The sequence below is a fragment of the Triturus cristatus genome, chromosome 2_1, assembly GCF_964204655.1.
Source record: "Triturus cristatus chromosome 2_1, aTriCri1.1, whole genome shotgun sequence".
Lineage (NCBI taxonomy): Eukaryota > Metazoa > Chordata > Amphibia > Caudata > Salamandridae > Triturus > Triturus cristatus.
The window spans coordinates 1,046,165,355-1,046,181,259 of NC_140581.1; the positions used below are offsets into that span (position 1 = coordinate 1,046,165,355).

The 15,905-nt window shown below is 47.5% G+C and overlaps 1 protein-coding gene across 5 annotated transcripts in view; it reads right to left on the reverse strand.

Annotated features, from left to right (window-relative positions):
* HERC3 (HECT and RLD domain containing E3 ubiquitin protein ligase 3) overlaps nucleotides 1–15,905 on the reverse strand; it is a 517,835-nt gene that overhangs the window by 350,236 nt on the left and 151,694 nt on the right. For all 5 annotated transcript variants that reach the window (XM_085635502.1, XM_085635530.1, XM_085635520.1 and 2 more), the window contains one exon: nucleotides 15,710–15,869. In XM_085635502.1, the coding sequence (XP_085491628.1) occupies nucleotides 15,710–15,869 (160 nt within the window). The remainder of the gene's footprint in view (nucleotides 1–15,709; nucleotides 15,870–15,905) is intronic.

Here is a 15,905-nt window from a genome sequence, read left to right on the forward strand (position 1 = left end):
GACTGTTAAGCCCAAAAAGGGTAATCTCCAGCACAGCAAAAAAAGGTTCCAGAAGAACCTCACTGAGGGGAAACAAGGGCTGCACAACTGTGGAAGCTGGCTGGAGTGTGTCGTCAAAATGTTAGATTCTGCTTTCTAAGAGCATCAGCTGCTTTTTGTATTAATGCAGTTATCTGCAGTGAAAAAAACAGACTTCCCAAAGAGAACCAAAGGGATAAGGGATATCTCCTTCTGTCATCTTGAATTTTGTAAATCGAGATGTAAGTCTGCATCAGAATCCTCAGAAGGAAGGCGGTTATCAGTATCAGAGTAACAGTCTTCTGTGTGGCTGCATTCTTTAGCAGCAATGGCACGTCCAAACAGTGTTTCTATCCAGGCAAATCTCTGGACCCAGGAAAAGTGCTTAGTCAAATGCTCATCACAAAATAGGCTTTAACCTCTTCTTTCACCAGTAGGATATTTTTTGTTAGCTTTTAGGACTTCAAAGTCAGTGCTAGATTAGACTCCAAGGGCAGTATGTGTGTCGACATCAAAGGTAGCACCTGGGCAGTCTGATATTTTTCCTAGTTCGTGGGGCAAGATCCAGTAAAGGAGGGATCAAGATCAAAGTTGCCAGAGCCTCCAATCTGCAGGATTGAGTGCACTCTTGCAGAATGGCCCAACATGTGCAGGTGTTGTCTTATCTAACATATCGAGCTTAACTAGCTGGAAAGCCTTGATCGGCTCAGGCTCGCCCGATGGTGACTCAAATCCTTCAGTCATTCAATGTCAGGATTTTGTCTGATGGAAAAAAAAATTGGTCTTGAGACTGATGTTCGTTTTTAGGTCTCGCCTGAGCCAGCACCTGCGCTGCACTGGCGAGACATTTAGTGAGTGGGCTTTAAAAAGCCGACCACAGCTTTTTGGGTGGCATAGAGCGTGCGGTTACGTGCATAGTTACGAGCAGAGGCGCCATCTGGCTTTCCTCTCGCTCTCTCAAGCGCGCGCTTGCGCTTCAATGCCCCTCCCCCACCACAGAGCGCGTCTCACGGCCGCAGGTCTTGTTGTATTCTACGACAAGCAAGGCATCCGGAGGTCAGTCTTGAAATAATAAGCGCGGCTAACAGACCGCCCTTTTAAAAGCCCAATTAAAGAATGTGCAACAGATACATGCCAACAGACCAGATTACGGTTAGACTCGAATTTTAAACCCAAAATTTGATTCATTTTCGGTTTTTTCCAAATCACTGAAATTCCCTCTACTTTAATGCTAGTCATTTGAAAAAAATTAATTCCCTCAACTTATCTTTAAAACCTCCCTCTCGCCAGGTTTAAAATGTTGGCATGTATGGCTGCGTTTCCACTCCCAAAAGTACATACGTTGCCTTCCCAAACAGAACAGGTATTGTCCCAGAGTACCTAGCAGCCAAGCTATGGAATTCCTTGCCTCTCCAGATCCGTAGCATGGATCGCATGCTGGACTTTAGGAAAGCAATCAAAACTTTTCTTTTTCCCTCTGCTTAGTCATTTCTTGTCCTTCTGTATGTTCCTTGCACTTACCTGTTCTGTTTCTTAGCCCTGATCCTTCTGACGCTGGCAGCGCCGGGACGCCTCTTTGCTGAGGCAGCTGCGCGCTAAATAAACTCAGATAACATAACATACATCACGGGAATCATCAGTCCGTGATCTGAAAGGACGCTCGTCCTCCTGCGATTATACTACAGACGACTAGACAGATGTGCTGCATACTTAAATGCATCAGTGTATACATCTTTAGTAACAGTGTAGACATTCAAAAAAGCGCGTCTCTATACTTAATAAAACCGCTGACCACTTTGTTTACGTGTACTTTTCTGCACATAAAACCGGGTTTCTCCCAGGCGTGTACCTAAAAAAATTTAAAGCTGTGGTTAGACATAGCTCATCTCTTATTAACGAATACAGCTAAGGGAAATGTATTGAATGCAACGTGTAACGTGCTTCCTAATTTCTGACCGGGCGGCCTCAATCCAGTTGGTAGTAGCACAAGGAATTTACCCCAATTATTCATTGTAATAATAATGCATGAGTAATAACCGAGTATCTGAGGGGGAACTCCTTAAAGATGTGTTTGAGAATGCGTGCACCTTGCAACGTTTGAAAGGAACAAGGCATTTGCGTATGGCCTTCAGTATTGAACAGCACACTGAGTGATGGGTCTGGCCTGTAGCCAGGCCATGAGCCAGTCTCTCTGCAACTGAACTGGATACGTTTGGCTGTGCGCATCAGGGACTGAACTAAGCGCTCAACTCGTTATAGGAAACCAACCCCCAATGTGCATGGCCAAGGCCCTGTGCCCTACATGCTGACCTGCCGTGTGCAACAGAGGATGGGTGCAGGCGAGGGCCATTGTGTTGGCTGAGTTCAGGTTTGTAAGCCTGAACTCCATCAAGGCCTGATATGTTCCGACCTAGTTCGGGAACCCAAAGCTGGGCTCATAAACTCTGCATTAAAATTAGCCCTTTTTTTTTTTTTTACTTTTAGGGGGGTCCTTCTTGGAGCCTCCCACATGGGCCTTGCGATTAATCATTCTTGCCTCCTTATGTACCCTTTTATTTTCGTTTCTCATGTAGTTGTGACTAAGCTGTGCGTACTATAATGGTGCTTGCAAAAGAAATGTTCCTATTGCAGCCTGCCGATCAGAGAGCCCGGACAGCAGGGTCTGTATTGTAAATGTGCACTGGAGGACAGAAACATTGCTCCCCCTCATCCAATGGGTTTAGTTTATTTTTTACATTTTTGATCTTGCGGATAGTTCCCAAATTTGGATGAGAGAGCGGATTACACCAAACAAAACAGTACATTTTCTAAACTTTCTAGTACATAGTATTGGGTTGAAGAGATGAGATCTCAGGGTGTGATTGAAGGATATACTATTTGCATAATACACACAATGCAGAAATATACTCTGTGCACACGATGTAGGGAATGTTTGAAAATAATTACTGTATGTTTGAACTTCATATGTATTATGCATTAGGTAAAATTTCAGTTTAACGGTCATTCTGTGCTTCACGTTTCTAATGTGCCATCTCATAACTCACCACTCTTCCTATCTTATTTCTCTCTAGACCATGCCCCTCCGGTTGGCACCTTTCTTACCAGCCTACATTTAAAACTGCATGCCAGGACTCTAAAAACAAGAATTGGCATATCCAATAGGTCTTGCCTTTGGGACCTTATAAGTTTTTAGCCATGCAACAGTTGATGTTATTGCACCAAGGATATTGTGCTGCATAACTAAATACTTATAAGGTCCCAAAAGCGAGACCTATTGGCTATGCCAATGCTCATTTTTGTTGGGGGGGGGGGGGGGGGGGGGGGGTAAGATCTTTGGGAGATCATTATGTGTCAGGAGACTTATCTGAAGAAAAAGAAGTGTGCTTTGGACAAAAATAGTTTGCCCCCATACTCCCTGTCGGAAAGTGAAATATTATATGGTATGGCAGGGTGGCCTTACCATGTAATATTATCACAATACCCCAAAGATGGTCCTTAGATTCACACTAATAAATCCTTAGCTCAGTCCTGGTAGAGTGGCAAAGAGCAATCAGGCTTTACTAGAAGAACATGTGTTAAGCATTTCAGAGTACCAACATGGACGATAAGTAACCAATCAATCATGTTGTTATTGATTCTCCCCTGGGCTACTCCCCTGGGCTAATCGCCCAGGGGAATTTCCAGGCGCATGTATCAGCTAGGTCCAGAGTCCCTTTCTGAAGTGGTTCAGTGATGGTCAAGTGGGAAGGTGGAGGAGGAGGGTGTTCCAGGCTTTGGCAGAGGTGGAAGAAGGAGAAACCATCGGAGCGGCTGCAGCGGATACGTAGTGTCTGAGCGAGGTGTGCAGAACAGAGGTTTCTGGTCAGGCTGTGGTTAATGTAGTCTGGTCCTTGGTTGTGGAGGGCTTTGTAGGAATGGGGGAGGAACTTTAACGGGCATCTCTTCTGGATGGGGAGTCAGTGGAGGTGTTTCACATGCTGGGTGATGTTGAGAATCAGTCTGGCTGCTGCGTTCTGGATTATCGGAGTCTTTGCATGAGTTTGGTGGTGGTGCCGGCATAAAGTGCGTTGCCGTAGTCGAGCCGGCTGGTGATGAGGGCCTGTGTCAGTTTTTCTTATGCTGATGAGGACCCATCTGAAGATTTTGCAGAGCATGCGGATCGTGTGGAAGCAGGCTGAGGCAAGTGCTCACCTGATGTTTCATAGAGAGTTTGCTCTCCTGTATGATGCCAAGATTGTGGGCGTGGTCTTTCAGCATGGGGGGTGGTATGTCCGAGCTACGCTGACCACAGTGCGCTGTGCCTGCCGAAAAATAGGACTTCCGTTTTGTCTGTGTCAAGTTTAAGGCAGATATCTTTCATCCATGTTGTGACATTCTTCATGCAGTTGTGGAACATGGTCTTTGTCTAGGAGGGGTTCTCGGAGTGTCATTTCCGTAGTAGAAGATGTTGATGGTGTGAGATCCGACGATGTCTGCAAGTGGTGTCATGTAGATGTTGAAAAGTGTAGGGCTGAGGGATGAGCCTTAGGGTACTCCGCAGAGGGTGTGCTTGGGTTGCGAGGTGAAGGGAGGGAAGTGGACTCTCTCTGAGTGCGTCCTGTTAGAAAAGATGCCATCCATCTGAGCGCATTGTCTGTGATTCCAATCTGGCGTAATTGATCAAGGAGTGTGTGATGGGAGATGGTGTCAAAATCTGTGGAGAGATCTAGGAGGAAGAGGGCGGCTGACTCTCCTCTGTCAAGTAGGGCTTGGATGTCATTTGTTGCTGCAATCAGTGCTGGTGTTGTATTTGACACGACTCGAGAGAAATCAGACACCAATTTATAAAAACAGAGTGTATTTTTTATCTTAATCTAGGCACCAAAAGGAACGGCATGGTATACATATAACCGGAGTTACAGATTTTTGAAGCAATATTAAATCAGTGCAGAAAAATAAATAGACAAAAAGCATAGCAGTCAATGGCAAAATCCACCAGTGACAATTAGTCAAATACAGGTTAAGTGACGTGAAACACTTACAGGGTTATGGTCATGCAGGCCCCAGGACCAGGCCACAACAGTCAGATCAATTTTACCTAGCCCGTGGAGTCCAGGTGCAGAGTTGCCCTGGCTGTCCTTGGTGCTGAATGGGAACCCTGGGTGGTGCAGATTTTACAGCTTACACGGTGCTGGAGAAGCAGAATGAAAAAAACACAACAGATACACAGCTGCTGACATCGGATGATGGTTGCACGGTGCTCTCTGTAGATGCAGTGGCAAGTGTGAGTGGGGGGGGGGGTCCTTTACTGGACTGGTGATCTACAAGCCATTGCAACGGTAAGCTCAGTGATAAGCTTCTGGAACTTCACTCTGTCTCGGGGAATGACGTAGCTGTCTGAAACTTCGGGGTTGGTGAGACTACAACTCCTACAATGGCTCTGGAACACCTGTATTCAGATGACCTCCCTAAGACCAGTGATTCTTTAGATATGGTGAGTATTTTTGCCTTCAGTTTGCAGGAGACTAGTGCCACTAGTCTAGGGGAGACTGAGGGTGCTTCTGCATTCCGCAAGGGAATCGAGTTTTAGCCAAGGATGAGGGTCCTTCACTCAGTTTCAAGTCTGTTTCCTCAGAGACAAAGTATCCTTCTTTTGCGTTGGTCCTGTGCGCAAAGTCCTGTTGTCAGCAACACAAGTCCCCTCTGGGTCCTTCCTTGAAGTTGTTCAGATGTGTGGTTCTGGTATCGGGGGTCCCTTAAATCCTAGATTTAGGGGAGTTAGGGGTGTGGGAGCTAGTAGCCAAAGGGCAGATAGTACCTGCAGCCAATCCGCCTCTGAGGTTACCACATCTGGTGGTGTAGGTCACCTTTTCTACCCAGAACCCACCATTTCTGCCCTCCTAAAGATCGCAGAAGTCGATTTTAGGTGTACAGAGGTGCGGCCGGCCTACCTGGAGGTGTACACCTCCAGCATATATAATTTTGCCACCTTGCCCGGGTGCAAGCGCGCCTGGGGCACATGGCAGGGATGCCCCCTGTCTCCATATCTATTCACCCTGGCCATGGAGGCGTTGGCGGCATGGGTGCGCATTGATGCGCAGGTCAGGGGTTTCCAGTGGGCTCCGGGCCTGTCCGACAGGATCGAACTATACGCGGACGATGTCCTCTTCTTTCTTACAGCAGTTGACAGGACAGGGCCACGACTCCTGCGTATTATGCAGATCTTTGGGGAGACGTCGGGACTATATATGAACCCACACAAATCCACACTGTGGGCTCTAGGGGATCGGACGAGAGTGGGCACCTGGGCGTCCTCGGTCCAGTTGGCGGTGGGGGGACCTGAAATATTTAAGGGTGTTTCTTTCGGACGTGCCGGCAATCTCCTGGGAGAGGAACCTGGCTCCGGTGTGGGAGCGAGTTCGTGCAGACATTAAGCCCTGGTCTCGTATGCCTCTGACATTGTATGGTAGACCAGTAATATTCAAGATGGTGGCGCTTCCTCTGCTCCTCTACCAGCTACAGAATCACCCGTACCCGATCCCGTCCAGATGGTTCCGGCTGGTGAATTCTGTGCTTGGGCAATTTTTGTGGGAGGGGGGCAAGGTGCGTGTGGCTCTGTGAACATACTTCCGATCCACCTATTGTGGAGAAATCGCGTCCTCGGACATCCGCTCGTACTACCAGGCCTCACACCTACTGGTCCTTAACGAGTGGTGGTATGGTGACAGGGGAGACCCGGCATATGCGCTGGAGCGACGACTCATGGGGCCCCACACGCTGCATACAATTCTGTACTTGGCAGCGATGCGGGGCGCGATGCCTTCGGCCACGCGGTGGTATTCCTGATTTGGAGGCAGGCGTTACGACGCATAAGTTGGTGGAGTACTCTGACTCGGGAGACCCCCCTCTGGCATAATGGGCGCCTGCCCCAAATGGCGGCCCTGCAGGGCTTCCGGGGATGGAACAACATTGGTATTTCAACTCTGGGGGATGTTATGAGAGGCACGACACTCAAGTCTTTCCAGGGTCCTCCGAGGGACTTCCTTATGCCACGGTCACAATTCTATTGGTACCTTCAATTTCGTCATGCCCTGTCTCCTAGCCTGGAAGGTCTGGAATCTCTCCCTGACTTCAGTCCACTAGAAGCGAAAGTCATCATGGGGGATCTAAAGGAAAAAAAGATCTCCCGGATCTATCAATCCCTGGTTACTCATTTCTCCCCCACACTTCAGGGGCTTCGGGGGGACTGGGAGGAGGATGTGGGCACGCTGGAGGAGGACGACTGGGTGGAGGCCTTGGCGGCTCCGCGGGGAGCGGCCATAGCGATGCAACTTCGCCTCGTCCAGTACAAATATCTGCTTAGGGTCTATTTTACCCGGGTACGACTGTGGCGGGCGGGGCTAATCGCTTCCCTGGAATGTTTTCGATGTGGTCGGGAGGAGGGCACGTTCATACATACTGTCTGGCAATGCCTTTCCCTAGATCGTTTCTGGAGAGGGGTGTTCACCTGCCTTTCGGAGGTCTTGCGGTGGGAGCTCCCTCGTACGCCACGGCTGGCCCTGCTTCATGCCATGGAGGGAATAGGGGGCAATGTCTACAAACGGCACCTTATGCAACTGGGCTTCACACTGGCGAAGCGACATATCACCAAGGAGAGGAAGGCGACGCGGGCTCCCTCGGTGACCGCTTGGAAGAATGTATTGGACTTCTGTATAGGGCTAAAACAGCGTATTTTTGTAGCCAGGGGATGCAGACGCAAGCATTACAAAATATGGAAATGATGGGCGGATTATCGGGGCTTGTGGTTGGAGCCGCCAGCTGTTGTAGAGGCTCATCCATTGGGGTAATTTCGGGTGCGCATTGGGTCTGTGGAGGTGCTGGGTGGGGGAGAGCCCAGGGGGGGTGTGTGCTACCGTGATAGGACAATTTTGTTTTATATATAGGCTGTGGACAGGACTATGCGGAATATGTGCGACTTCAGGGGGAGGGGCGAGGGAGGGAATTCTATATTATTTTGTATGCTTTGGTTATGCATTTTGATGGCACCCACAAAAGTAGATTGCTCTCATGCTTATCTATGGTATGATTCTGCAGACGTCTTTGGTGTGCAGAGCCCTGCGTTGTATGCGCAAATTGACAAAAAAAATAGGTTTTCAAAAAATATTTATATAATGCACTCTGCCTCCTGGGCTGAGGAGGCCTACCTTAGGGGTGCCTAACATATATTAGATGCAAAAACAACAGTTGATTGACAGAATGCGGAACACTGTCACACATTCACCCCAGTACAGAGATCTGGGCCTAAATCCATCGTTTTTTTGCTCACCATGCCGTTCCAGTTTGAACCCAGCCATAGGCAAATCAGTCTTGACCCTGTGCCCCATGGGTACAGTCCAGCCTGAACTGCCAAGCCAGGTCCTCCCTGGACTGGAAACAAGCAGCCTAGGACCGTTTTCAGGGTTTCACCCCTCTTCAGCCAGGATAGCTTGATTCCAGTGGACCATCGTTTTTTTGCTCACCATGCCGTGCCAGTTTGAACCCAGCCATATGCAAATCAGTCTTGACCCGGTGCCTCATGGGTACAGTCCAGCCCGAACTGCCAACAATGGATTTAGGCCCAGATCTCTGTACTGGGGTGAATGTATGACATGGCTCTGCATTCTGTCCATCAACAGTTCTTTTTGCATTTGTCACCCCGAGTGGACGGGTATGCTCAGACGTGAGTACCGTGCTCTCCATGCCACAGGAATCAAGCTATCCTGGCTGAAGAGGGGTGAAACCCCAAAACCGGTCCTAAGATGCTTGTTTACAGTTCAGGGAGGACCTGGCCTGGCAGTTCGGGCTGGACTGTTTTCATGGGGCACAGGGTCAAGACTGATTTGCATATGGCTGGGTCCAAACTGGAATGGCATGGTGAGTGCGAGAAGTTGGCCTGGCATATGCTGGTCACTAGTTAAAGTGGCCACCTTGCACCAGTACAATTTGACTCTTATGGTAGAGCGGTTTAAGACAACATTTTAAAGAAAGCTATCCTAGTGGTAGCTGTGGAGAGCAGCCTTCAGGCTAAGTCTCTGAGGAATGTAAAGCAGCTTGTTTTACCTTATAATCTCTTGAATTAACAAATGAAAGGACACCACACAGGTATATATATAAAATATATATGTATTTATTTCTAGACACACTCTACTAGTCTCTTTATGAGATTAGAAGTCAGGAACATATGCACAAATCAACGTTTCACAACAAATTAAGCACTTATATGGCTGGGGCCCCAGGGGCGTACCAGACCATATACTAAAAAAGAGCTATCAGAAGAACGACTTGAGAAGGGAGAAGGCCCAAGGTCTTCAGAAGCGCTGGGGTCTCACCAATCCACCCAAGCCAGGTAAGTAAAGGACCCACGGGAGACGCATGCAGTGTGAGAACACAGCCGCGGATCCCAATAGACTTCAATGGAGGAAGTCGCAATTGGAATTTTAAAGTTTTAGGATACTTCGGGAGAGTCTACAACCAAGTCACTTACAGGGTAAGTAGTTCTAGAGCCAACACACACAGGAGCACCGGAGTGCACGAGTTACCTCACCCAGGGAAGCCGGGTGCATAGGTGTCTTTTGGTGTCGGGTCGCGGCGTCGTTTTCAATGGGAGCCAGAGAAGACTTGCTGCTTGTGAAGACAGGAGAAGTGTCCGGTGGAATCCAAGGCTGGATTCAGAAGAAGGAAGACCTGAAAGCAGAGGAGACAGTGTTCAAAGTCACTTGCCAGTGACCCGGGCCCAGGAAGATGGATGTCCACAGTCGTCGGGTGATTTCAGGTGATCACGGGTGTCTTGACTCTTCAGCCACAGGGTCCAGGAGGAGTCGACGACAAGCAGGAGCTGGATTCGGAGTGTCCCACGATGTCTTCAGCTTACTGAGGTGTCGGCAACCGGATTGGAGCCAACAAGCCTTGGCAACAGCAAGTCTTGTGGAATGTGAAGAAAGTCAGCGGCGCAGACCAGCAAGGTTTGAGGGACTCACCCACCAAGGGTAAGTCAGGGCAGGCCTGGAGCAACCAGGGGAGCCCTTTGGTTCGATTAAAAAGTCTTCAGGGGACCCACAAGCCAACCGGCAAGTGATCGCGAAGACGCCTCGGGAAGATTCACTTCACAGGAGCCCACGGTCACTCAGGACGAGGTAGGCCTCTGATTTTCGGTGGAAATCCTGCTGGAGGCTTAGACCACACGTGGTCCAATGCACAAGTTCGTAGAATGTCGTGAAGGGGTTGCACTCGACAATAGTGCACGGTACCCGGGTATTGCTGTTCCTCGTCACTCGTGGGGTCCACTTGCCTCAGCTTTGCTGGGGACTCATGATGGCCGTTGAGAAGTCAGGAAATCCAATACCGGAGCTGCAGGGACTTCGGACTCCGGCGGCAGCGGGAAAGTTTGCGACTGTAGTTTCAAAGTTTTGGTGCCTGCCAAACAGGGGAGTCACTCCTTGACTCCAAGGGAGATTCTTCAGTCTTCCAAAGGTAGTGGAACGTCGAAGGGCCAGGATTTCTTCTTCAGAGCGTCGTCCAGGGATATCTAGTTTGCAATGGCAAGGGTTCCCTATCTTATACTAAAGGAAAGGGAGGGACTAGCTCTATGACCACTCCTATGGGAGGGTCAGGGGAGTGGGTGGTTACACCCACTTCCCTTTGTCCAGTTTCGCGCCAGAGCAGGGGCTGGTAGCCCCTGAACCGGTTTGAGCTGGCATATGCACAGAGGAGCCTACTGCTCCCCCAGTACAGGACTTCAAAGCACTCTAGGAGTGCACCCACCCAGCCCCAATACCCTAAATCCTGTCTGGAAGGTGGTGACACCTCCCTGTGACAGGATGTCTATTGTTGGGCCTCCTCCACTGCGAGTTTCGGTCAGCAGCAGGACGGCAGCCCAGTGTCTGTGCTGGTGGCATCCATTTTGTGATGCCAGGGCTCTTTCAGGATTCTACTGTGTTTCCACAGTAGGTACATGTCTATCCCTCTAGAAGGGTGGGATCATACTCCCACACCAGTTACTGGTGAGGGGGGTATGATTCCAAGGTGTTTGACACCAAATACGACATGTTTTGATGCAGCCATCCCAAAGTTAGCATTTACCGCTAGGTTATAATGCACTTAAGAGTATATGGTTTAACCGCATCCACAAACAGCCACAGAGAATAGACTCTGCCAGCTGCAGAGGGCCCCTGCTCAGGCAGAGGCACCCCCTCACATGGAAACCAAGCACCCTGCCCTCAGGATTGATAGGGCCTGCCTTAGGGGTGACTGATAGGTTTATATGTGTGTGTAAGGTGAGATATAGGGAACCTATACCTCAGTGAGGAGTGCTAACACTACCTCACCCAGACTGCAGTAGCAGGCCTGTGGTGTCAGATTTAGTCTGCTTCCCAGGGGTGGCATAATACATGCTTCAGCCCTTGGTAGGCCTGTGAAGTACCTATGCCCTTGGTACCTAAGGTACCATATACTAGGGGCTCATAAGGTACCACAGTATCCAATCACTAGTGCAACTAATATGCACTCCAAGTTGTTTAGAGAGAACAGAGGCTGGGGCCCGGATTAGCAGGGTCCCAGGCAGACTATAGCCAGAAACCAGTGTTAACATCAGAAAAAAAGTGGGGGCAACATAAGTGCAGATCCTACTCTCCTACAGTGAGCAAAAAAACGATGGATTTAGGCCCAGATCTCTGTACTGGGGTGAATGTATGACATTGCTCTGCATTCTGTCCATCAACAGTTCTTTTTGCATTTGTCACCCCGAGTGAACGGGTATGCTCAGACGTGAGTCCCGTGCTCTCCATGCCACTGGAATCAAGCTATCCTGGCTGAAGATGGGTGAAACCCCGAAACCGGTCCTAGGATGCTTGTTTCCAGTTCAGGGAGGACCTGGCCTGGTAGTTCGGGCTGGACTGTTCCCATGGGCACAGGGTCAAGACTGATTTGCATATGCCTGGGTCCAAACTGGAATGGCATGGTGAGCAAAATAACGATGGATTTAGGCCCAGATCTCTGTACTGGGGTGAATGTATGACATTGCTCTGCATTCTGTCCATCAACAGTTCTTTTTGCAATTAACATATATTAGAGGCAATGCATTTGACTGTGCCGCACATAGTCAGGACACAGACGAGTTCAAGTAGTTTGCACTGTTCCTGCAGTCTGCGATGGCCGGCCTGCTGTTAGTAGACGCATGGGGCACCCAGCGTGGCACAAAACCGTGCTTCAGCCCTGGGACCCCTTTACCACCTATGCCCTGGGTACCCTTGCTACCATGTACTAGGGACTTATTAGTGGGTAAATTCTCTGTCAACGGGGATTGCCAATTCACACAACAGTTTTAGGAAAGAGCACTGGCACTGAAGCCAGTTTAACAGGCTTCAGAACACTTCATAGTCGAAAACCAGCATCTAGTAGCCTAAATGGGGCAAAAAAGAGGGGGGGGGCATCTGCAAAAAGCTTGGTTTCCTTACACTCCCAGATGGCTATTTTGCATAGAACAACGAACAGGAGGGGTCCTCCTGCTCCAAGACCAGACTCTCAATGCAGATGTCATGTGGATCCAACAAGGGCATTTTGTTACATCATCTGCCACGTGGCTGAAACTCTGAAATCTATGCAGAAGACATTTGGCCTAGTCTCCGGTAAAAAAGTGGAGGGATTTTTTTTTTTTTTTTTTAATTTGCGTTAGTTGTATATTGCTTTTACGGTCTCATTTTGTTTTTCGAAGCTGTGAATTTCTAGTTTTCCTTCGGCTTTGAGATTCATAGAGAGGAGGTAAAGTATGTTTTGGGTCTCAACCATTTCCAGGGAAGCACTGAACTGTGATACTTTGCAAAAAGAGGTCTTGTCTGCAAAACCTAATATTCTATAAAAGACACAAGGGGTGTGCGCCAGGAAAAGAAACATTCAATCAGATCTGGGTCTCTATTTTCTGATTCCCAAACTTGAGAACGAGTGCTCATTTAAAATATGGATTACATATGGTTCTATACAGATTACAGCAAACACCGATTGGAAGAAACACAACTCTGCACATACTGAGGTCGAAACTGTGACCACTAAATGGAGCCATGTTTGTTTCTTAACTGTAAATACAGCTCAATAAATATAGTACTGAAGATGCACAGAAACAAACCCCTGCTTGAGGGGGAAGCAGACACAGGTCCAACACGGGTATACTTCAAGAGTCTAATAGACACGTCTTTTCTGGATACAACGCAATGCAAAATATATCCTGTGGCGAACTGCAATGCTTATGCTAGTGAAATGCAATAAAGTACGTGCAAAAAAAAAGTAAGAATGCTGCAGTTAAGTGGCATCATCCCAGAACAGTTTAACTCACTCACAACCAGAGCACACAAGTGAACAAATTAGCAATTTTATGGCATGACCAACATTCATCAAACGCGAATAGAAAATTGAGAAACAATTGTAATGAAGACTCATTTATTTTGAATACACAGCTTTGCAAGGTAGTCCTTAAAATCTATTTTTACCAGTGAACAGATTAGAAAAAAAATGTTAATGGCTAAAACGCAGAGGAATTCCGAAATTGCTGCTTCAATCATAAGTACACTTAAGGGAAAAACAACCTCCTTAGATAACATTCCTTGTACATTTGATGCAGACAAGTACTTCTTGGAAAATAATGTGTAAAAAGTTGAGGGCAGCTGGAGATGTGATGCAATATTTGGTTAATGTCTAACAAAAAATACATGCAAAGTTCATTGTATAAGGTTTAGTATGGATGAGGCTTCGTGATGACTTTTTATTTAGTCTCCTTGTGTGATTTATTTAGAATACAAATTTGGCACCTGACTAGCTTGGATAAGGCGACATGGTAACCCAGACTAACTTCTTACAAATTACAGATCCCTTCTGATCGTCAGCAACCCTTATTTCACGGCTGACCTGAACCCAACTAACTTTCACAGCTGGAAGGCTTGTGGCTTCTCAAACCCTGCCAACTATATGGCACAGGTGCACCTCTGGATTTTGAACACTTCCAGACATTCTTTAATCTCGCAGAAACAGAACGTTTCGTATTTGTCACTAGCTCTCAAACAAGGACAATCAGGCAGCCAGGCACCAAACTGTTAACACTGAGTATGTGCATCAAAATTCAGAATTGAGGATCGCACTATCAAAAGTCTATAACACATTAGCTACCACTTGCTCGGAAACTCCAACAGTTGATGTGCTAATAGAAAATCCCTGCCAATATATGGTGGACATTATGGACATGGGTGGCATTCCCCTCAGTATGCCTGCAACCCCAAGAAAGTGCAACATTAGTAGTCCCTGAACCGAGAGAGGCATGCCAACATATTCCCTAGGGCTTCATCAACCGGTTGCTGTGACTGAAACGGACATGGAGCTATGTTCCAAATACAATGGTCTATCACGCACATCCAGATCTTCTAGAAAGAGCTCTTCTTCCCGAAGCATGACAAAACTAGTATATCCAAACCTTCGGACACAATAGCAGTATTGCTAAGAGCACCCTCTAGATTATGGTTATTCTGAACTTCTTTCCAGTGGCTTATATGACCCTATCTGCTTCTTCACCATTCATAATGTGTCTCTTCCCTCCCTTTGTTCATGTCCTTCCTCTCTAACCTCAACTCAGACTCGGTTCCTTCTTTGAAAGTCCCAGTAAGGCATGGGTGAAGTAGAACAACAAACTCCAGTCACAGCGTTTCAATATCCAACCCCTTCCACTGCCAAGATCATAGGCTACTAAGCCCCCCTTTGTCACGCCAATGAAGACAAATCTACCAACACACTGCAAAACAACAAAATCAAATGGCCCTGGAAATCAATTTGACCACTGTAAAATCCTGGGTGGCACAGTGTTTCCTGAAACACAGTAGGAATAAAATGGGACTTCTGTTTCTTAACACCAAAGTCCCCACCAATCATTTCTCAACTAAACCCTGCCACTCACCCTAGGTCAGCCAATTTGCATTAGCGTCAAAGTAAAAAGTCTAGAAGTTATTCTCTATACGAAAAAGACGCTCGATTATCTGATCTATGTAATGGGAATACACCCCACCGCTACCTGTGCCTATTCAGTAGGATAATTTATTTCACCCCACAAACCCCTGGGTAGTGCGGAACAGTATCTGCAACCATATATCATAATTTCTACAACAATAACCTCCCTCTATCAGGACCTTTTAAAAACAGCAAATCTCCAGAGATACAGTACGTGGGAGCTGGGGGGGAAAAAAACTTGAGATCCATTTTGAACATGAAAATGATTACAATGGATTGCCATCAGGCCCAGAGTCACTATTAGGAAACTTTGCCTCACGCACAAATGCACCCACTGAAGGCCCCTTAAATAAATAAACAATGAACAGCACTTGTGCTTTCACACCAATAAGTGCAGATATGGAACACACTTCTCAGAAATTATCTGGAGCAAAACCAAACATCTATTGTAAGAAAAAATCTGAAAACTGATACTTTTTCACAGTCTGTCCATCTTGCCAACTCACTTCTACCAGGGTGCATCTTGTGGCAATTCTGTTGCAAGAGCTGCACCGGAAAGTGTATTCATTCACGCAAGCACGCCAATGTCCAAATTTGAGTTCTACAGGCTGCACAAAGACGCGGAGGCACTTTACTATCACTGAGACATAGGATAATCACTTTTAAAACCCAAAGGTGGAATATTTTGATTTACCTTGGTATAGAGACCGATACCTCCATGGTTGCATGTCCAAGCTGCCCTTCACTACTTCCACCCCAAGAGAAGATCTGACCGTTGCTGCTGACTGCTAAGCTATGCAACTCTCCACATGCAACATGGACAATGTCTTCTCCCGCCAAGGCTTCCACTTGCTCTGTAAGATAAGCAGCAGAAAAACATGTTAAGGAGC